We start from the raw sequence: 22,286 nt of genomic DNA on the forward strand, positions 1-22,286 counted from the left end.
TACATATTATCAACTTGTCTTCTAAGACTGATTTCGCCCATTTGCACTCTTACAGGCAATTTCATAGGACTTCACCGGGGTTGCCGGTATCATTAACTGTCAAAGCCAACCTGGAACTTCCAGCCTGGCCTCTGGTCTTGTTTCACTTTTTCCCGCCCACTCCGCACACCCGCTGGGCGCCCCAACCCCCCTCTGTCCACGATGGCCCGCCCCTTCCTTACTCTCACTGATTTTGTCCAATTAAAAGCAGCCTTCCCCAGTATCGCCACACGGTTGGTGAGTTGAAGTGTCCGTCGCGCTCCGGGGCGGGCGGAGCGACTTGACGGACGTGGAGACGGACCAGTGTTAGCGCGAGCGGACCGTGCGTGGCGTGCGCGGCGCGCTAGGCTGGAAGCGCTGGACCTGCGAGGTGTGTGCTGGCGGGTTGAACGGTGAGAGGCTCGGCGGCCATGGCTCCCAACGTTCCCGCGGCCGAACCGGCCCCAGAGTGCCCTAAAGGCATACGGGCCGTGCTGCTGGGACCGCCCGGAGCCGGCAAGGGTACCCAGGTGAGCTGCAGGGCCGGGCTTGGCAATGGAGCCGGTGGAACTCCAAGGTCAGGACGGCCGAGGTCCGGATCGCCCTGGAGTGGGACCGTGGCTCTAGGCCTGGGGAGGGGGTGGGGGTGTTGGTAAGGCCTTTGGGAGAGGGTGCAATTGGAGGTCGGGGAAGTCTGAGTTGGAATTAGAGTTCTGGAGGCACCTAGGCTTGAGGTGTCATGTTGGGGGATCAAAGGACTGATTTAGATCCTTTACAGGGTTAGAAGCTGAGAGGCTTTGAGCGGTAGGGTGAGCCTTGAGTTGAGGCATCGTGATTACATCTGAGCGGAGTCAGGGACCCCAGATTCCCTGCGATGTGGGGAGTGGATTGTCCAGGGTTATGTTCCAGGCACCCCGGGTAGGGGAACCTTGCTTGTAATGATTAATGACTAGGCGGAGGAACATCTCCAGCACGTGGGGCAGAGTGGGAGCTGGCCTGTGCTGATTAGGAGCACTGAGAGAAGTGAGGTATGACCTGCCTGAGCCAGTTAAGTTGGGGGAATGGGAGAAGGTACTTCAATGTACAGGTAAGAAAACAAGCCCAGAGAGGTCAGGTCGCTTTCTGAAAATAGCAAAATTGACTTCCTGCAGTCTGGAACCTCAGGCACCATGGGGCTCTAGGATAGATTGGAGTCTAAAGTTACCTGCTGCCTTAGCAGACTGTGGGTCCTCACTTGGTATTTGGGCTCTAATGGATCCATAGATCAGGGTTGGGATTTATGATCTCGTTTAAGATTTGGAAGCCCATAGGTTGGATTACCAATGTCCCCTTCCTGCCCAAGGTCCCTGGCATTGCCCCCCAGGCCACAAGTTCTTGCTTGTTCTTAGATTCTAAAGAGGGAATTCCTGAAAGTCTGAGCGCCTAAGTGAATGGTGTTCTGGGGACAGCTCTGTGCCCACTTTTCCTAGCGCTTGAAAAGATCTCGTTTTACTCATTCTTGGGACCCCTCTGGCACCCAGAACATAATTTGGCACTTGATGGTGTTGGAAATGGATGAAGGACATAGATTAATGTGGGTGATGAGAAAGGAAGTCTGGAAGATTCAGCTCATTCCTGATAAATGCTTTTTGACTCTGGGCACTAGGTCAAGAACAAACCACTTTTCCTTTTCTCTCTATAGCTGGGGCTGATTGATCCTTGGAACTTACTGTTCCCTAATCCTCTTGTCCTCAGTAACTTTGAAGTCTCCTCTTTCCTGTTGCCACCACCATTCATTATTAGGGAAACTGCTGCCTAGACTCTGAGTCCGCAAGTCCAGACTCTGCAGACTTTTGCTGTGAGTGACTTGAGTATAAACAGGGTAGCTCAAATGCACCAATTCTTTTTTCTTCGTTCATATGGAAGTTAATAATTTCAGTAGTTGCATAATGAGCAACCCATCCCAGTGCTGAGACGAGGGTTTTACAGTCTAGCAAGCTTGGTAACTTGTGAGCCTAAATGTTCTCACCTGAAAAATGGCAATATCTATCTAACTTAAACATTTCATGAACACCAAACATTGAAGGTGGAGCAGTGAACAAGACTGATAGGGTCCTTACTCACGTAGACCAAAAAGTTGACAAGGATGTTGGAAGATTATTATTAATACACATGTGTAAAGCACCCCCAGGTGCCTAGATGATCACCTGGCACATCGTAGGTGTTCAATAATTATTGACTCCCTCATCTTTTTTTTTTTTTAATGTTTATTTTTGAGAGAGAGAGAGCAAGGGAGACAGAATCTGAAGCAGGCTCCAGGCTCTGAGCTGTCCGCACAGACCCCGACACGGGCTCGAACTCACAAACCGTGACATCGTGACCTAAGCTGAAGTCAGACACTTAACCGACTCAGCCACCCAGGTGCCCCTCCTTCGTCTTAATACCACGTTTCCCTTCCCCCCAACTCGGATGTATTTCAGTGTAAAGGGTAACGTATTCAGGAAGTCTTGAAGAATTTTATACTTATGAGCTGATTTATAAGGGTGTGCGTATGTTGGGGCGTTGGTCAGAGAAGGCTTTGTGGAAGTAGAGGAGAGGTATTTGGGACTTGAGGAAACACAAGTTCTTTAACATCTGTACACCTTTCTTTTCATGGGTGGAAGTATAGGAATACTGGTGGTGGTAGCTTTATGGAGTTGAAAAAAACAACAGTGTTCACAAATCAGAGGTTGTGCAAAGTGGCAGCAGCATTTAGCCTACAGATACATCCTAACTTTTTTTTAATGAAGAGTTTGAATACCCAAAAGAAGAGGTGGCATAGTGGGTCCCCATGTATCCATTATCCAGCCCCAGCAACCATCAGCTGGTGGCCATTCCTTCTCCATCCACTTCTCTGCACAAAGTATTTTATTATTAAAAAAAATGTTTTTTTAACGTTTATTTATTTTTGAGAGAGAGAGACAAAGAGCACAAGAGGGGGAGAGGCAGAGAGAGAGGGAGACGCAGAATCCGAAGCAGGCTCCAGGCTCCGAGCTGCCAGCACAGAGCTGCTCGAACCCGCGAACCGTGAGATCATGACCTGAGCCGAAGTCAGACGCTTAACTGACTGAACCACCCAGGCGCCCCGTCTTCACAAAGTATTTTAAAGCAGCTCCCAGATCTCATAACCAGGGTGTGTTTCCTGTTTTCTCTGCCTGCCCCTGTGCACAGTTTTTTTCCATGTGTCCAACTTATACCCGTTCTTCATGGCCGGGCACGTGCAAGCAGTCAGCTGCCATTGTGCAGGTCAGGCTCCGTCAGCTGTGTCCGTGCAGTGACACAACACCTCTCTAGGACCCACACTCTTGTTCCCTTTTTACAGTTAGAGAACCGGAAGTTCCGAGAGACAGTCCTCTAGTTTACCTAGGAAGTAATTGGCAGGTCCTGCGTCCAAATGGCTCCAAAGCTCCTGCTCTTTCTGTTGCTGCCTCCTGCCCTGGGTTCGATTTTTCTCCTACCCTGTGCATGTGGTGTTTGATGGTTTTGGTGCTGGAGATGCAGAGAGCAGCCCTTGCCCCAAGAGGATACAATATACTAAAACAGTCCCCCTTTGCCTAGTTCTCTGACAGGCCCCGAGTCAAAGAAGTTACGTGTGTTATCTGATTTAATCCTACAACCCTAGGAGGTAGGTCCTGTTGTTATCCATGCCTTTTACTGATAAACTGAGGCCCATAAGCTGTATCTTACTCCCAGGATATCTATAAAGAAGTAGCAAAGGCAGCACTTGAACTCATGACGGATTCTTGAGCAGAGTCACCATCTTGCACTGTTGCTGTGAATCTAGGTGTCGAGGCAGAGATAAACACGCATGCAAACAATGCATACTAGTACAAAGTACCACGTGGGAAGTATCGGGTGAGTGACCCTGACAAACGCTAGGGTAGTTCAGGGTCACAAACGCTAGGGTAGTTCAAGAACCATAATTTGTTGAGAATATTCCATTCTTCCTCTTACCCACTTAGTGACGTTGGTAATACTATCCCCAGTTTATAGATGAGAAAATAGTCTCGGAGAATTACCGGCCTGAGGTTACATGGTAAGTTAAGAGGCAGAGCTGAGATTCAAACACAGGTGTCTGTGCTTTTCAAAAAACTTTTTATTGAAGTATAATATACATGGAGAAAGGTACAAATACTATAAGTGAGCAGCCTACTGAATTTTCAGTATGAATTTTCACAATTACATTTGTGTAGCCTACATCCATAACAGGAAACATAATGGTGAAGTCCTTGTGCTCCCTTCCAGACAGACACACACACACACACACACACACACACACACACACACACACACACACACACACACATATTTTCCCCCAGGACAGCCACTAAGGCTCTGTGGGTTGTTACTGTTATTTTCTAATAAGGCCACATAGTGTCATGGGTAAGAGCTGGGGCTTGCCCGCTCTGCTGTGGTGGTGGGCAGTTTAGCCTCTGAATTTCATTTATAAAATGCAGATAAAAACAGTTTCTTCCTCATGGGTTTGTTGTGTATTACACATACTAAATACAGTAGAACAACACATGGAAAAATCGCTTGGCGTGTTGCAAACACTCAGAGTTAGCTAATGTTGATATGAGTCCTCATCAGAGGAAGAAGGGATAGTTGGGAGTACTTTTGGTGGCAGAAATATGCTCAGAATTTGCCTGCAGGGAAGGATAGAGCTTAGACCACTGGAGGAAAGAGAGAGGGCGTTCCTGCACAGAGAAGAGCCAAGGTCCTCAGAGATGCTTGTGTTATGTATTCGGGTGTCATACATAGAGCCGCTGTTTACAGTGGTGCTGGACATACAGACAGGGGACTGTAGAGGTAAATTTGAAGAGCTTGGGAGGATTAGGACGTTTATTGTGGAGGACACTGAGTGCTAGGCTAAAATATTTGTAGCTTTTCCGCTGTGGCACTGAGGAGACATGGAAGGCATCTGAATGTGTGTGTGTGTTGGGGGGCTGGGGGCCATGCCCAGTAGTATTTTAGGAGATGATTACAACGGCTTATTCAGGAGCACTAGACCTGGGAGTGGGAAAGACTGCAGGCAGAAAGATAATTTCAAGGTGAGAAAGCATGTGGGTTTGAGATTAAATCAGATCTCAGCAACTGATAGTTTCCCCTTTATTTCACTAAGTATCAAGCACTATGCTGAATGCTTTTGTATACATCATTTTTATTAAATCCCCATAACAGCTCTGAAAATAGATACTATTTGCACTCTAGTGATGAAGAAACTGAGGCCTTAAGAAGGCTGCATAACTTGTTCAAGGGGATACAATGAGGAGATTGTAGATCCTAGTTTCCAGCCCAGATCTGTACCACCAAAAACCCCATCTTGTGCCACTGCCCCAGGGCTTCTCAAAGGGTGCGTGGGAATCCCAGGGTTGTGCCTGAGAACCAGTCAGCCGTTAACTTTAAGGGTGGGCCTGCCTTGGTAATTTTAGCGTGTACCCCAGATGACTGTGATAAGACACTGGAAACAGAGAACATTAAACCGCCATGCTGTCTCCCTAGTGGTTTTAGCCCTTCTTATCCATGCACCCTGGAAGCCTACCCCCTCCCCAGCGGGGTTCTCGCAGAGGTGATGAGCCTATTTCTTGGTCCATGGCCAGTGAGACACAAGTGTCTCAGGGCTTCAGCAGCAAATGTGGTCCAGGGGCCAACAGCACAGCCAGGCCTGCAAGCTTCTTAAAAATGCAGATGCAGGGCGCCTGGGTGGCTCAGTCGGTTAAGCGTCCGACTTCAGCTCAGGTCATGATCTCGCGGTCCGTGAGTTCGAGCCCTGCGTCGGGCTCTGTGCTGACCGCTCAGAGCCTGGAGCCTGTTTCGGATTCTGTGCCTCCCTCTCTCTCTGACCCTCCCCCATTCATGCTCTGTCTCAAAAATAAATAAACGTTAAAAAAATTAAAAAAAAAAATGCAGATGCTCAACGGGGCGCCTGGGTGGCTCAGTCGGTTAAGCCTCCAACTTTGGCTCAGGTCATGATTCTCGCAGTTTGTGAGTTCCAGCCCTGTGTCAGACTATGTGCTGACAGCCAAGAGCCTCGAACCTGCTTCGGATTCTGTGTCTCCCTCTCTCTCTCTGCCCCTCTCCCGCTCGTGCTCTGTCTCGCTCTCAAAAAATAAACATTTAAAAAAATGCAGATGCTTAGGTCCTACCCTATATAATCAGAATCTGCCTTTTAGCAGCACCCCCAGGTGATTCAGAGTGGAAGCAGTACTCTAAAGCATAAGCTTGAAGTTGAGGGGCATATAATTCAGTTATTTCATCAGGCTGCTTCTGTCATTCGCAAGTAAAGAGTAATGCAAAAGGGAACGACTATGGAGAGAGGTCTTTTATTTATTGAATGCCTACTGTGTGTCTAATGTTTTCGGTGCTTCTTTCATTTTATCCTCACAACTGCCCAATGCAGCAGACATCCCCATTTGACTGGTGAGGAAACCGATGCTGAGAAGTTAAGTAACTGGCCCGAGGTCACACAGCTGTTGAGTGCCTTAGCCAGGATCCCTTTGTAAATCCGACTGATTCCACAGTCCATGCTCTTTGCAACCACACTGACTCCCGTGCAGCCAGCAGAGAATGAAGGAGTTATTCTTCTGCCTCACTTGTGTCTTCCCTCGTGGAGTGTTCTCCCACACAGCCACAGCTGTAGGATCCAGTCCTCTGGAACAGCACATAAAGAATCCCGCAGTTGGGGGGGGGGGGGGGGGATAAAAATAGAACAGGTTCTGTGATTACAGCTCTTCTCTGGTGTTTTCATCAGCCTTTCGCCTTGAACAAGCCCGATCTCCAAAATGTTCCCCCAAGTTAATTTCAACAACCACGGAAAAGATTGGCAGAAAAGCTCAGTTCTCTGGGTCTGCGGCCACCACGCCAGCCTGGAGGACCAGGTTTTCCACTGCCAGAGGGTCCTGACCCTCATTGGTTTTCTGAAGGGTAGTTTTTAATGCCTTCTTCAGCTGGACTCCATTTTGCTATGAAGTTGTTTCTTTGCTTGAACTGAATCAGTCCATGAATCACAAGAAAACTCCCAGTGAACTGGTTTGAGTAAGAATCCAGCCATACTTATTTTATAAAAGAGTTGAACCAAAAAGCTAAGTGTTAAGCTTCTCGAACTGATTCTATTCCTTGTAAGTTCTGCGGGGGGGGGGGGGGGGGGGGGGGGGGCGGGGGTGCCACTACAACCAACATTGGACTGTCCAGAGTTGCTTCCGGTTCTCGTCTTTATTCTGACATATTGTCCACCCAGCCAGGAGCTCATAGAAGACAGGGTCCGTATCTCTTGTTTTCCTGGCTGCCAGCAGGGTTCTTGGAAGAGGCATCAGTGTTTTCTTTTTGTATGAACGAACATGGAATTTGGGCAGGGGTTACAGTACCAGCTAGTTGAGTACTTACTATGTGCATATGCCATTTGATCCCATCAACCCAGTGATGGAGGTACAACTACTGTTTCCATTTAACTTAGAGGAAATTTGAAACTTAGCAAGGTAATACCATTTTTCTCGAGTTACATGCCATCGGTGCCTGAAACCCAGGTATGTTGACTCTGAATCCCAAGCCTTTTTGTTTTTAACGTTTATTCATTTTTGAGAGACAGAGAGAGACCGTGTGAGCGAGGGAGGGGCAGAGGGAGAGTGAGACACAGAATCTGAAGCAGGCTCCAGGCTGTGAGCTGTCAGCACAGAGCTAATGCAGGGCTTGAACCCGCGAACCGCAAGATCATGACCTGAGCCAAAGATGGACGCTTGACTGACTTAGCCACCCAGGCGCCCCTGAATCCCAAGCTCTTAACCAAAAGGCTATCCTGGGGGCGCCTGGGTGGCTCAGTCGGTTAAGCGTCCGACTTCAGCTCAGGTCACGATCTCACGGTCCGTGAGTTCAAGCCCCGCATCAGGCTCTGGGCTGATGGCTCAGAGCCTGGAGCCTGCTTCCGATTCTGTGTCTCCCTCTCTCTCTGCCCCTCCCCCATTCATGCTCTGTCTCTCTCTGTCTCAAAAATAAATAAACGTTAAAAAAAACAAACAAAAAAAAAAAAAACAAAAGGCTATCCTGTCTCCTAAAACTACTATGTAAGTGTGTACTGTTTGCCAAATGCTCTTCTTATGCATCCTGTCTGATCCTCAGAGCTACTTTCTGAAATGGGGCCTTTTTGCCTGCATTTTAAACAGATGAGGAAACTGAGCCCCTGGGAGGTTAGTAACAGTAAAGGAGAAAAGCCAGATCTGCCTGGGGGAGACCTGCACTCCACCCTGCCCCAGCTGCCTCCCAGGCCCGTGGCCACAGTACTTGACATTCACACATTCATTCCTTTGGCAAATACTCATTCAACACATTATATGCCAGGCATTGTGCTGAGTGCTTTACATACATGAACTCCTTTAAACTTCACAGCAGCCGGGGTGCCTGGCTGGCTCAATTGGTAGAGTGTGCAATTCTCTGCAATTGGATATAGAGATTACTTACAAATAAAATCTTTGAAAAATAAAATAAAAATTGGGGCACCTGGGTGGCTCGCTCAGTTAAGCATCTGACTTCAGCTGAGGTCATGATCTCATGGTTCATGGGTTTGAGCCCCGCGTCAGGCCCTGTGCTGATCGCTCAGAGCCTGGAGCCCACTTCACATTCTGGGTCTCCCTCTCCCTCTGCCCCACTCCCACTTACACTCTGTGTGTGTGTCTCTCTCTCTCTCTCAAAAATAAAACATTAAAAAAATTTTTTCGTTTAATAAACATTAAAGGAAATTTAAAAAATAAGTAAAAATAAACTTCGCGTGTCCTGAAGGACTGGTACTGCTGTTTTTATTCTTCCCATTTATGAACTGAGGCCTTTGTGTTAGTAGTGTGGGTCTAGTGGAATTAGTGGCAGTAGCTAATATTTATGACAGCTTCTTGTGTGCCAGTTGCAATTCTAAGTGCTTTACGTGCCTTACGTCATATAATTCCTATAACCCTCTAATCGTATGTTACGTATAGTATAAGGTGCTCTTATCCCCATTGTAGGTAAGGAAGTCAGCATTTGCCGGAGTTCACACACCCAGTGAGTGACAGGGCCAGGTTCACACCCAGGCAGTCTGATGCCACGGCCTGCAGTGTTAACCCTGTCTTGGGCTTTGTCTTCCCCTCCACAGGCACCCAAATTGGCTGAAAACTTCTGTGTCTGCCATTTGGCTACTGGGGACATGCTGAGGGCCATGGTGGCTTCTGGCTCAGAACTGGGAAAAAAGCTGAAGGCAACTATGGATGCCGGGAAACTGGTAGGTTCGGTGGTCCCAGTGAAGGTTGATATTCCTGCGTCTAGCTCTGCGCTGCCTGATTTGGTGGCCCCCGGCCACATGTGACCATGGAGATTAATTTAGGCTTAATTTACCTGAAAATTCAGTTTCTCGTCTCACTCTCCACACTTCAGACGTTCGTTAGCCAGCACAGGTGTAGAACGTTTCCATCACTGTAGAACATTCTATCGGACAGCCCTGTGCTGTGGGGTGTTTTAACAAACCGGCACACTGTATGAATGTTTAGAGGAGCGAGTTTCTTGGTTCATTCTGAATTTGTGGCACGCATTTTATTCACCATATTCTTGAGGTTCCTTTGTGCTGACGCATTTTATAATACCCCCAAGTTTTAGAGCCAGAAATTAAACTGCCATCCTTAGGCCAGAGCTCAAGCATGTATCCAAGAGAGGACACGGGAAACCACAGAGTGTTTTAACTCTATTTTTGCGGCTTTGTGTTCCTGTGTCTCTAACAGAGGAGTTGCTTGGCGATTAACAGAAGTAATTTTTCCTACTTGGAGGATATAATAGCATTTTCTTAGGTTTTTAGTCCCGTTGATCTAATTGGACAATTACAAACTATTATCTACTAAATCTTCTTTGATTAGTGCCATAGATTAGTTGGAACTGAGTTATTCTGGGACCTGGCCTCTGGGAATCACCTTCAGAAGTCATTTTGTGGAGCACCTGGGTGACGTTGGTTAAGCGTCTGACTCGATTTTGGCTCAGGTCACGATCTCACAGTTTGTGAGATCGAGCCCCCACGTCCGGCTCTTCGCTGACAGCGTGGAGCCTGCTTGAGATATACCACCCCACCACCCCTGCACATGTGCTCTCTCTCTCCCTCTATCAAAACAAATAAATAAATAGACATTTTTTTTAAAAAGTCATTTCATCCTTGGCCCTCTGGTCTTTTCATATCTTAGAATGTTCGTTAGGGAAGGCGCTGGGTTTTGCCTTTATCCCTGAGATACCTCCTAGTAGGCTTTGAGATTCGGTAGCCATACCCGGTGGTGCCCTGCCTGCCCACCTGCCCCTTTACTTCTAGCTCTTTCCTTTCATGTTTGTGAAACCTTGAGTTAAGCTAGAAAGCCGAATATGTTGGACTTTGGGTCTTGGCAGAAGATCTTGTACTGAGAAAAAATTGGGATATCGCCATGAGATTACTTATCTCCAGCGTTTACTTAGTCACACAGCTTGTACTTTGTCCCCAAGTTCACAGCTGGTCCCGGGAGATAAGAGCATTAGCTACCAAGATGGGCAGCCTTCACTGTATACTAGTAGAGAACTTCTCTTTCTATGAAAGCTCAGAAGGAAAACCAGTTTTCAAAAGCTGGGAGGGGTCCTCACTGGGGCTTTTAGAGAGGCTTACAAGTCTGTTGGGCTGGAGCCTCACTTCCTTGATTCTGACCCAGTCTTGCCAGTTCAGTGACCTTCTTTGTTACCTCATGTCCAGGATGGCCTGGCCCACTTAACTGTTAGCCTAATGAGAACTGTGAAATGGAAGGTTAGTGCCTTTGTGCATTTTGGTCAACACCCTCCTCAGGTGAGCACTCAGCCATAAGCCCTCACCTTTTTTGTGCTTTGAGGACAACTGCTTGCTGATGAGCTATTGTCTGATGGAAAGGATTCTTTTTCCTTTTTTTTAAGTTTATTTATTTTGGGAGGGGGGGGGGAGAGAATATGTGAGTGGGGGAGGGGCAGAGAGAAAACCCCAAGCAGGCTCTGCGCTGTCAGCTCAGAGCCCGCAGCAGGGCTCGAACTCATGAACTGTGAGCTCATGGCCTGAGCCGAAGGCAAGAGTCAGACGTTTATCCAACTTAGCCACCCGGGCGCCCCAGATGGAAAGGATTCTGATTAATGTCTGGAGAGGGCCTCAGGGCCTAACACATGGAGTGCTTCTGTTCAGGTGACAGCGAGTGGGATCCTCTTCTTCACCCAGATTATACAGGAAAATCTCAAGGGAAGAGAATGTGTATATGGCAGCCACAAAAATCACGAAACTGAATTTTCCAAATGGAGCCATTCCACATTTGCTCAGATTTTTGCTTCTCTGGGGCCACAAGAATATGCTGTTTAGTAATCAGGTTGTATAGACACAAACTAGTGGGCCTGGAGATGGGCTCATGTCATGTAATTAACAGATTTCAACCCATGGCTGTCTTGTTCTTGACTTCCAGGTGAGCGACGAAATGGTAGTGGAGCTCATTGAGAAGAATTTGGAGACCCCTCAGTGCAAAAATGGTTTTCTTCTAGATGGCTTCCCTCGGACTGTGAGGCAGGCAGAAATGGTGGGTGCCTTGCATTTTGTGTCACCGTTGCATGAAGATGAAGGCTTGGCCCTTTATCTGTTAATTCCTTTGAGGGAAATGGCTCCAATCAAGCTCTGGTAGCTTAGGTGGGCCACATACTCTCTTACAGCTTGACAGCCTCATGGAGAAGAGGAAAGAGAAGCTTGACTCGGTGGTTGAATTCAGCATCCCAGACTCTCTGCTCATCCGAAGAATCACAGGAAGGTATTTGTCCTCTGAAGGTCCCTTCTGGTCCTGCCTCCTCAGAGCTTCGTCAGACCACCAGAGCTGCTCTTACCGGACCCCAGCCATGCAGCTTAATGCCATCTTAACATGCATTGGTCTTGTTTGGTGACATCCACTGATGTGGTGGCGTGGGATGGGGATATGTGGAAAGAAGAGCAAGGTATTTGAAATCAGACAGTGTCTCAGTCCTGTCGCCTTTTCACTCCGGCCCTAGGCAAGTTTCCTAGCCTCTCCATGGCTGGTTCCTCCTACATAGAGTGGGGTTAATACCACCTGCTGCGAGAAACCGTGGTGCATTTTGCATACCACGAGGTGCACAGTTCAGAGCCTTGCTTACAGTAGGTGCTTCCAAAATACTACACTCCTTACATGGTTACTTCCATTTCAGGGCTCTTTGAAATCTGCTTTCCATTGGAAGTTGCCATACCTGGCTGTAGGCTTTGTATTAATTGTGAAAATAATACGACCACCTATGCAAAGTTTAGGAAATGGAGGAACATTTTGCTCCTGGTACAGCCGTCTCAGCCAAAGGCACTATTTCTTTGTTACATGTTTTGTTTTAAAGTACTTGTTTCTTGGGGCACCTGGCTGGCTCAGTCGGTAGAGCATGCAGTTCTCGGTTCGAGCCCCACATTGGGTGCAGAGTTTACTTAAAAAGAAAAAAAAAAGAATAAATAAAATCTTTAAAGTACTCGTTCTCAATATTGAACAGAGAAATGTTTCTGTTTCTGTTTCTGAACACATTTGCTCTGAAAGGTCGCCACTGCTTTAGGCTACAGTTTCCTCTACCCTATTTCACTGTCCACTCTGCCACCTGCTTCTCGCCTTCTAGAAATATGTGGGAAGCTCTCAGCCACTAATAGACCTCCCATTCTCATCTTTATTGTGGGCTATGGCTTTTATATCCCTTGTCATTTTATCGGAGTCTCAGGAAGATGGTCAGCCTACCAACTTGAACCAGACATCCGTAACCATTATTTTTAACTGCTGCATGGTATTTCACAGTAGATGAGCCATCATTTACTTAATTGTCTCCTTATTGTTGTACAGTTGTGGTTTTTCTAGATGTCTACTATTAAATTGATGCTGTGACCATCATAGTACATGTAAATGTTGGGGTTTAATTCGAGGGAAAATGCTTTCTTGTAAATTTTATGGCTTTGATTTCCTAATGAGGTTGGACATTTTTTCCATGCGTCTGCAGTCTGTATCTTCATGGAAAGAGGCAGACATGTAAACAGACAGCAGAGTGAGTGTTACAGGTGTTTTCCTGAGAGGCTTTATTAGATATGGTGGGAGCCACCTTATATTAATTTTCTATCCAAATGTCTAGGTTTCACGTTTCTAGCTATTCCATAGGCGCCTTCAGTGCAGGAACTTTCAGGTTTTTGCATCCCCACTGGCACAGAGTAGACAAAGTTGATGCAGGCCTACAAGTGGTAAGGTTGATAGGAAGACACATTACCAGGGCTGGGGGCCCTCATGTACAAAGCAGATGTTAGCAGTTGACTGTGGGGTCCTTTGCTTCAATCGGCCCAGCTTCCTGAGTGCCTGCTCTGTGTGCGGCACAGTACTAGACTCAGGGGCAGGGGACCAGGCAAGGGTACAGAAGAACAATATGCCCATCCCTGACCTCAGAGAGTCTATAAGGCATACATGGAACCCGAGCTGTTTAGCACAGTGGGTAGTCCTAAGGAGCGAGCCTGGGAGCAGGGAGGAAGGGCTTCATAGTGTCAACTTGACCTTCCTGGGTAGAGAGGATTTCAGTGGGGCTTTCTGGGAAGGGAGTAGAGGCAGGAATGAGTATAGGTTGCGGGAGAACGGGGCTAGTGGCAGAATGTCTGTCCAGAGTTGGAGGAATGATCTGGCGGGCTGAGTCGTAGAGTGAGCGCTATTAGAAAGGCAGGATAGGGCTTGACTGGGGAAGGTTTGCCAAAGTGAAGAAGAGGTAGATGCATCAGGAGTCTTGGGATGTTGGTTGGGTTTTTTTGTTGTTGTGTTTGTTTTTATTTGTTTGAGAGAGCGCGAGTGCAAGTGGAAGAGAGGCAGAGAGGGAGACAGGATCTGAAGCAGGCTCTGCGCTGACAGCAATGAGCCCAGTGTAGGGCTCGAACTCTCAAACCACGAGATCATGACCTGAGCCAAATTCAGGTGCTCAACCGGCTGAGCAACCCAGACGCCCCCGTGAGTTGTTCTTAAGCTGTGAGGTGTGGCAGAAACAGCATTGTAAGAACGTTAGTTTGGCCCTCGAATACAGGCTAAATTGGGGGAAAGGAGAAATGGACAAGACCCACCTAGGAACCTGATTCTGATCCACACGTGAAGTTACAGAAACTTTCAACTGGGGTTGGCTGGTGGGGAACAGAGATTCTGAATAAACTACAGGATTGTTGTAGAGGATGAAGAAGACTCAGTCTCTCAGTTTGGGGGTGAATGTTGTGATGTGACCCACTCCCTCACAGAGGAGGGGACAGGCCAGGCCAGAATGTAAAGGCGTTTTCTTTTAAGTTCACTCTGGATCAGTGGCAGAACTAGCACTAAAAGCCTGCTTTCTGCCTCCCAGTCTGCTACACTGATGGTTGGAAGGAAAAAAAGTCAGGATCTAGTCTGTTAAATACAGCCCTTATTTAAATGTGACATAAGGACCCCACTGTAAATATCTTTTTGATTAGCTCTGACCTCACTTCTGACAATTTTATGAATCAATACTTTATTTCTTGAATATGTATGGTTGGTGGATTTGGTTTTAACTTATTCAGTGTTGGCTCTCTAGTATCCTGATTATTCTACCAGTTGGCTCTCCTGATGTCTCAAGCCATCCCCATTTTGTGGATGAGAAAACAGGCATCTGAAGTGTCACACTCAAGGCAGCAGTGGCTCTAGAATCCCAGCCTTGATCCCCTCCACAGTGCCACCCCCACCTCTAGGTCAGGCTCAGTGGCTCTTAGAGCTGTTTTGGTTGGTCCTGAGACCAACCCCACTTTGAGAACTTGGACTTTCTTTTTTTTTTTTTTTTTTTAATTTTTTTTTTTTTAAATTTTTTTTTTTTCAACGTTTTTTATTTATTTTTTTTGGGACAGAGACAGAGCATGAACGGGGGAGGGGCAGAGAGAGAGGGAGACACAGAATCGGAAACAGGCTCCAGGCTCCGAGCCATCAGCCCAGAGCCTGACGCGGGGCTCGAACTCACGGACCGCGAGATCGTGACCTGGCTGAAGTCGGACGCTTAACCGACTGCGCCACCCAGGCGCCCCTAAATTTTTTTTTAATGTTTATTTTTGAGGCAGAAAGAGACAGAGCATGAACGGGGGAGGGTCAGAGAGAGAGGGAGACACAGAATCTGAAGCAGGCTCTAGGCTTCGAGCTGTCAGCACAGAGCCCAACGCAGGGCTTGAACTCACGGACCGTGAGATCATGACCTGAGCCAAAGTCGGATGCTCAATCGTCTGAGCCACCCAGGCTCCTCCAGAACTTGGACTTTCTTTCATTTCCCCTCTGGGGAATAAGCCATGCATTCCCCTTAAAGTGAAGTCCATGTGCAGGGAAGGAACAGAGTGTTGTATGTAACTGGAGGGCTGGGGGAGTCCAAGTAAGAATAGAGATGTAGGCACGTGGGGAGGAAAAGAGTCGTGTGTGCTGCAGCCTGGCTGCTGTGTGCCTTGTGCTTTCCAGAAGGTGAAGAATCACGGTCCACGTCTCATGCCTGCAGCCCTTCCCAAAGGGAAAGCTGTAGCTGATACCAGTGGCCTCTCCCTGGGTCTCCCAATGGATGCCATTCCCCAGTGGAGGCAGCAGGGAACCTCTCCAGCGACTCCAGTGAAAGAGGGCCGGACCTCCTGTCACATGATAGCACATCCAGGCCACTCAGTAGACCTTCTTCACTCAGCCTCACCTTGCCCCCGCCAATGTTGTAAATGGACCACTTGGCCCTTCAAAAGTGTGCTGTCGTTAAAATTCACTATTACATTTTACAAAGGTGTCTGCCCAGGCTTTGATAGTCTGACTCAGACTTACCTTCCCAACTCAGCTGATGTGGTGAGATATCAATCCCCTCAGCCATCAGAGTGGCTGGGCAGGCCTGGATTCTTCCGGAGGGGCAGGCACCCAAGTACTGTATATTTTTTTCTGCACTTGCCAAGAGGTGAAAAACGTTGGGAAGTTCTGGTTTAGCAGGCCTTCACAAGGAGAGCAGCCATCAGTTAAATAAGGAAGTCTTGGTTGGCACAAAATTGGGGAACCAGATAGGTGCTGGCTGCCAAGCAGTGTTTGGCCTGCCTTCTTCCCTTCTGAGGTTCTTGGGCTCCTGTGGCGTAGCCACTCCTGGTCAGGAACATGGTACAGATGGAGTGACCAGCTTGATTTTCAGTGCCAAATAAATGCTTATTCTTGGGCATCCCGTGACTGGTCGAGTCTGTGTGTCTCCTGGTGCCAGTATTCGTACTGCGCTCTGATGCTTGGGTTGCCTTTTATCTACACGATGCTGGAGGTGTGCTGCACCGACTAGTGGTGTTTGCACCTACAGGACACGTTGTTCCTGTTGCACCTACCTGCTTTTTATAACCAACTACGATAGAAAATACGGTTAGGTTCTCTGTCCTCTGTCCTCCCATAGCACTTTGCACAAATCTCGATTAAAGGATTATCGTGTGTACTTTAGTTTTTTTCCCCATTGTCTCTCCCACTAAAGTAAGCAGTGCTTGTGGTCAGGGATCTTGACTCGCTGCTCTGTAGCCCTGGATTCAGCGTGAGGCCTAAACCAGACTAAGCACTTAGCAAATAAATGTTTGTTGGGCGAATAGAATGAATGGCTGTGTGAGACCAGCACCGAGTTCCTGATGAGTTAGGCACTTAGGCCATCCTCGGCAGCCAGACACTCAATGACCATGTTAGGTCAGAGTAGAAAACGTAACTCCTTACGGTGTAAGCTCTCCTGGAAGCCCCGTTACCTTCCCAAGCAAGCGATGCCTACAGCTGGGTTCTGTGCTGGGCACAAGTCCTCACATCTGGCTTCTCTGTCACTGCTTGTCAACTTGGAGACCTCTGGGGTGCGGGGATACTTTCAGGCAACCTGACTCATGTTCATCTGCTGTCTTTCAGGCTGATTCACCCCCTGAGTGGCCGTTCCTACCACGAGGAATTCAACCCCCCAAAGGAACCCATGAAAGATGATGTATGTAAACTCAGGGCAGGAAATTGCCTTTTCTTTCCTTCCCCTCTCTTCCTTTCTTTCTGTTGTTGTTCTTTGTTCTTTCCATCATCCTTTTACTCCTACCAATATTAATAACTTAACCATGCAAAGTATCACTACTACGTAAATCACATGGGCTGTGGCTCATCTATCTAGACAGCGCCTCTCCAGATGGTTTATTGTTTGAGGTAGATACCAGCACCGGCTACTTCACAGTGCCCAGTTTATACCTGTCTTTTGTCCAGAGCAGCCCCTCTCTGGCATCTTGGTGGCCTAAATGGTCGACTAATCTCAGGAGAAGGCTGCTTGGAAGCCTAGAAGTAGAGCCAAGCTGGGAGAACAGTACTGAAGAGAAATGTGTTGACTGGTCCTACCTCAGAAGAATGTCTTCTTCTGGTGACTCTGCTGTATCCTACAGAATCAGACTATTTTGGCTGGATTAACGTTGCTGAGTTCTTATGACAGTCTTTAGTTGCTTAAAGATGTAAAAGGGAGGGTCTCGTCTGTGTTCTCAGTAACATTTGCCATAAATAGTCCATTTTGTCTGTTTTAGAACATGCAGTAGGAAGAATTTTCTGGGTTTGCCTTTGTCACTTGAGACAAGTTTGTCAGGTCATACAGGTTTCAAAGCCATAACGTCAGCTTAGTCACATTTCACAGGGTTGGGAATTCTGCCATTCAGAGCTCTTCTCGCTTCACCTGCCACTCTCAGAATGGTGATGGCCAACACCCTAGTAAAAACACCAACCACTTTGGTGACTGAAGTTACAATTGCGTATTCTCCTGGTCCCAGGGGCCTCTGACTTGCCACTTCTGATCCTGGAAGCATTTTTCTTGAGGGTGAACAGCCTAAGCAGAAGCTGTGAGAGATAGGCCTTGCCCGTCTTGCTCCCTCAAACCCCTTTCCTCATGCTTGCTGTCTCAGGCTCCCCAACTTCTCTGGACGGGTTGATCTGTTCCTGGAACCGGCTTGCCAGGAGTAGCAAAGTTCTTTATAGTTCTCTAGTGGGGGGGAATCTAGATTGTCTGTCTTTCTCTCTGATGGACTTGGGGATCAGACAGCATCGCAAATTGGCATCCGGCATCAGAGAAGGAAACCTTGCTAACAGTCCCAGACTTTCATTGCCCTCTTCCTGTTCTCAGATCACTGGGGAACCCTTGGTCCGCCGATCAGATGATAATGAGAAGGCCTTGAAAATTCGCCTGGAGGCCTACCACACTCAGACCACCCCACTGGTGGCGTATTACAGTAAACGAGGGATCCACTCTACCATCGACGCCACCCAGACCCCCGATGTCGTGTTCGCCAGCATCCTAGCGGCCTTCTCCAAAGCCACATGTAAAGACTTGGTTATGTTTATCTAACGTTGGGTCCAAAAAAGGAGTTTCTGTCTTCTTCCTATCCCTGTTGAGGGTGTGGTGGGGGTTGCAGAGCAGGCAGAGGGAAGCTTCCTCAGGCCAGAAAGAATACCATCTGATGTATTGATTAAAAAAGCACTTGCCTGATGTATCTTTAGTGTGTGTGCAACTCTCATCTCATCTGTCGTGTGTGTGTGTGTGTGTGTGTGTGTGTGTGTGTGTGTTGATTTTAAGTACGTGGACACTCTTCTTTCTTTCTAAGATACAGACAAAGTTGCTTTATCAGCTGTTTGCTGCTTTAGCCATACTCTTGATTTTTTTTTTTTTAACCAAAGTAACTTAAGTCAGGTCTCTACCAGGCACCCCAGTTCTAAAACCTCATGGTATTTATTCCATCTCCAGTAACTGAGTGGAAGTCTGGGATCACGTAAAGTACTGCCGGGCCAAAGTTCCTGATGGCAGATTGTTGGCGGACAGTTCCACTTGCTTTCTAGCCCCACAGTGGAAAGCCACCTGAGTCAGTGTGTGGCTGTGGATCGTTAATTTTGTCCCTAAATGGGAGGCAAAAGGCATTTATGTTACAGATTCCAGAAATTACTGGGAAAAGATATCACCATAGAAAGGTCCAAGCCAAGTCGGAATATTTTTGTGATCTGCATCACAGTGCTGTAAAGTAGGGATCATTTGGGACCTGTGTTTGAAAAGTGAGTTGTTGCCAAAGAATGAAACCAAGCAGATGGTCCTTTTGAATTCAGACTGTCTTCTGAACATCCAGGCTGGGCATCTGAGAACAGCCAGTTCACTTCCCAAAGAGAGACCAGGGTAGGTTTGTTTGTTTTCATTTTTAATGTTCGCCTCGGTTTCCAAGTATGAACAAAACAGTAATTTGGAGGTGATCTATTCTTGGCCTCGTTTTTATTAGAATTTACTCAAACCTAGTCTCTCCAGGATATGAAACCCAAATCAGATGTGTCCCTTTTAAACTCAAACTCTCTCCCCTCCAGATCTAATCCTTCACCCCTGACTTCATGATGGTGGTAGCCACCAACTCCCCAAGAAAAGATCACCCAAAAATAAGACCACCTATGACAGTAACCGACTTGTATTCCTAACTTCAGCTTCTCAGCTATCAAGCATTTCCTGAGGTCCATGCTGTGCCTCTTGAGCTCTGGTTTGATTTGTGGCAGACAGATGAAATAGACTGTTAGGGGCCACAAAACAGTGGCCTCTGGAAAAGCCATTGGAAAACCAGGGGCAGGTCCAGTATATAATGCCACCTGCCCCAGCATAATCTGCCGACTTGGTGCATTGGGCTCTAGAGTCCCCGTCCCCATCTGACCTGAGTCTCCTGCTGTCTGTGGAACTGTCAGAGGGCTTGTCCCCTGTCCATCTGGAAGCTGGGCATGGGTATGTGGCCATCTTGCTTCCCTTTTGTCTGGTTCAAGTGAGTGCCTGCTAGCTGTGCTCTGCCTTGTTTCCCTGGCTGTCACCTAACCCCACCCATTCAGAACAGAAACCTAGTCTGTCACGGGGCATTTCTGGGAAGCATATGACTTCAAGGAAGAGGAGTGAAACCAAAACTATGAGCTGTGTCTGCAGGGGCCTGGAGTCCTCTGGGTGAGGGTGGCCTCATAGGCCTTGGAGTTGATTCCCCTTTCACTGGGGACAGTTGCAGGCACTCGGCCTCAAAGTTGAGGTCTTTGAATGTTTGCTAATTGGATGTGCATGATCCTTGCTCAAATATTTGTCACCCATCCGTATACATTCACATGTGCATATTTGGGCTGCTGATGAAACTAGATCCTGTGGGACACATATGCCCTTTTGGGGGTGGTTAGGATTTAGAGTTTTGCTTCCTTTAATTACAGAGCCTTAACCTCGGCAGGCATGAGAGCTTTCTCCTGACAGAGAAATGTCCATGTTTGATGCATTTGGTTGCTGGGGCATGCATGCCAGCCTTCCCTGATATTTACTTGGTTTTTAAAAACCCATTTTGTTCTCTCTTGTTTCCTCTCTGTTTCAGCCTAGTAACAGAAGGCCAGGCGAGACTGCACCACTGCTCATCACCCCGCGGCGTGATCCCTGCTCTTAGGTGCTGGGCGGAGGGGAGGGGTGGTCAGGGTGAGGATGGAGAAGGAAGAGTGGTGAGGGCCCAAAAGGAGTAACAAAGAGTGGCAATGTGGTAGTGAGGCCGTCTCCTTGACACATAATAGAGGAGTCTGGAAGAGTACAGAGGAAGGGGGAAATTAAACTGATTAGAGTGTGTAAGTAGAAATAGGGAAGTGCAGTATTGTTTCTAAGAAATTGAAGTTTGATTTACTGTGGATTCGTGACAATATTTTTTAAAGCCAATGCCCTAAGACCTCAACTTTTATCTCAGAACCTCATGGGCTGCCAGCCTAAGAGTGCAGGAAATCAAACTGTTCTGTCTCTCCTAAAGCTTGGAACAGACAGGGTTTGACTGTTGACCCTGACCCTGGTTCCCTGCACCATGAGATCAAAAGATCATCTCCACATGGGAAAGAGATGGGGGGGGGGGGGGTATGGGGTTCATGGGGGCGGTGTGCTCAGCCAATCAAGTTTACTGCAGTTGTGGGGAAGGCAGGGCTGGTCTCCCTCCTTGAGAGTGCACCACTGTTTACCAGGCCACCCGTTCTCACGGGTCAGCTCTCGGCAGCCACCCAGCATCCCTACACTCTTGCCATCTTCCATCCACAACGTGTGAAGGGACTCTTGTTAATAAATGAACAAGTGTCCTAAGCAACATCATCCAAAGACTGTCCTTACCATCCTCAAATCCTGTGACTGGGATCACTCGTCAGCACTGTGATGTATTATTTTCAATGAGGTGCCTTTCTTAACTGACCAAATGCTGCCTTGTTTGGCCACTAAATCAATAAAGTATGTTAAAAATTTGTATCCCATGTTGTGGCATTTTTTGAGAGGATCTGGGCTAGAAAGATGGCATTGAATTCTGAATCTTGCTTGGAAGCACCTTCTTGTCACTAGAAGTCAGGAAACAGGGAGGTCCAAGTGTGTGCTCTTAGGATGAGCCGCACCCTCTTGAGCCTCAGTTCAGATGCAGGCTTTTCTTGCACCGGAGGACAGGGCAGCTTGGCTTAGTGGAGACGGCGCTGTGCCTGGAGCTCAGAGGATGTGCAGTGAATCCCGGCCAATCATTTACTCTGCTCCTGTTTCCTTGTCTGAAAAAAGAGAGGCGTGATGCCACCTTCTCAGACTTGTTGGCATTAAATGAAGTTTATAAAAAGAAGCTTTGTGCTTGGTGGCTGGCACACAGCATACTCTTGATAAATGTTAGTTGGATCCGAATAGATACAAAAATATCTGCTTCATGCCGGGCTAGATAATTGTTGAGTGGACAGTTGTCCACAGCCTAGAAAGCCAGTGCTTCTCATTCCTAGCCAGATTTTTGGCTGCCTCTTCGGCTGCCTCTTTAACACTCCTGGTTGCTTCTTTGTAAATCCATTTCTTCCTCAGCAAAAGTGCCAAAATGAAGCTTTCATGCTCTTTGGAAGGGCTGCCTTTGCCAGTGAGGTTTCTTTCTTTTCTTTCTTCTTTCTTTCTTTTTTTCTTTCTTTCTTTTTTTTCTTTCTTCCTTTCTTTCTCTCTCTCTTTCTTTTCTTTCTTTCTCTCTCTTTTTCTTTCTTTCTTTCTTTCTTTCTTTCTTTCTTTCTTTCTTTCATTCATTCTTTCGAAGTTTATTTGTTTTTGAGAAAGAGAGAGCATGAGCTGGGAGGGGCAGAGAGAAAGGATCCCAAGCAGGCTGCACTGTGGTGTCAGCACAGAGTCCAACACAGGGCTCGAGCTCACGAACTGCAAGATTGTGACCTGAGCCGAAATCAAGAGTCGGAAGCTTAACCAGCCCACACATCCTTGCTAGTGAGGTT

General features: G+C 47.5%; 1 protein-coding gene across 3 annotated transcripts; it reads left to right on the plus strand.

Moving 5' to 3' along the window:
• Positions 1 to 378: 378 nt before the first annotated feature.
• On the plus strand, positions 379 to 21,297 carry AK2 (adenylate kinase 2). Of its 3 annotated transcripts, none has more exons than XM_060621805.3 (7): positions 379 to 548; positions 9,152 to 9,277; positions 11,475 to 11,585; positions 11,716 to 11,810; positions 16,929 to 17,001; positions 18,163 to 18,358; positions 19,134 to 20,385. In XM_060621805.3, exons 1-7 carry the CDS (start codon positions 450 to 452, stop codon positions 19,202 to 19,204), a joined length of 771 nt encoding a protein of 256 aa, XP_060477788.1. In that variant the 5' UTR covers positions 379 to 449; the 3' UTR covers positions 19,205 to 20,385. The 3 variants fall into 3 exon arrangements, with proteins under 3 accessions (XP_060477788.1, XP_060477785.1, XP_060477786.1); XM_060621803.3 differs by lacking the exon at positions 19,134 to 20,385 and adding an exon at positions 20,402 to 21,297 and having other exon boundaries at positions 381 to 548; XM_060621802.3 differs by lacking the exon at positions 19,134 to 20,385 and having other exon boundaries at positions 380 to 548; positions 18,163 to 18,529.
• The last annotated feature ends 989 nt before the right edge of the window (positions 21,298 to 22,286 follow it).

The sequence above is a fragment of the Panthera onca genome, chromosome C1 (assembly GCF_046562875.1).
Source record: "Panthera onca isolate mPanOnc1 chromosome C1, mPanOnc1 haplotype 2, whole genome shotgun sequence".
Lineage (NCBI taxonomy): Eukaryota > Metazoa > Chordata > Mammalia > Carnivora > Felidae > Panthera > Panthera onca.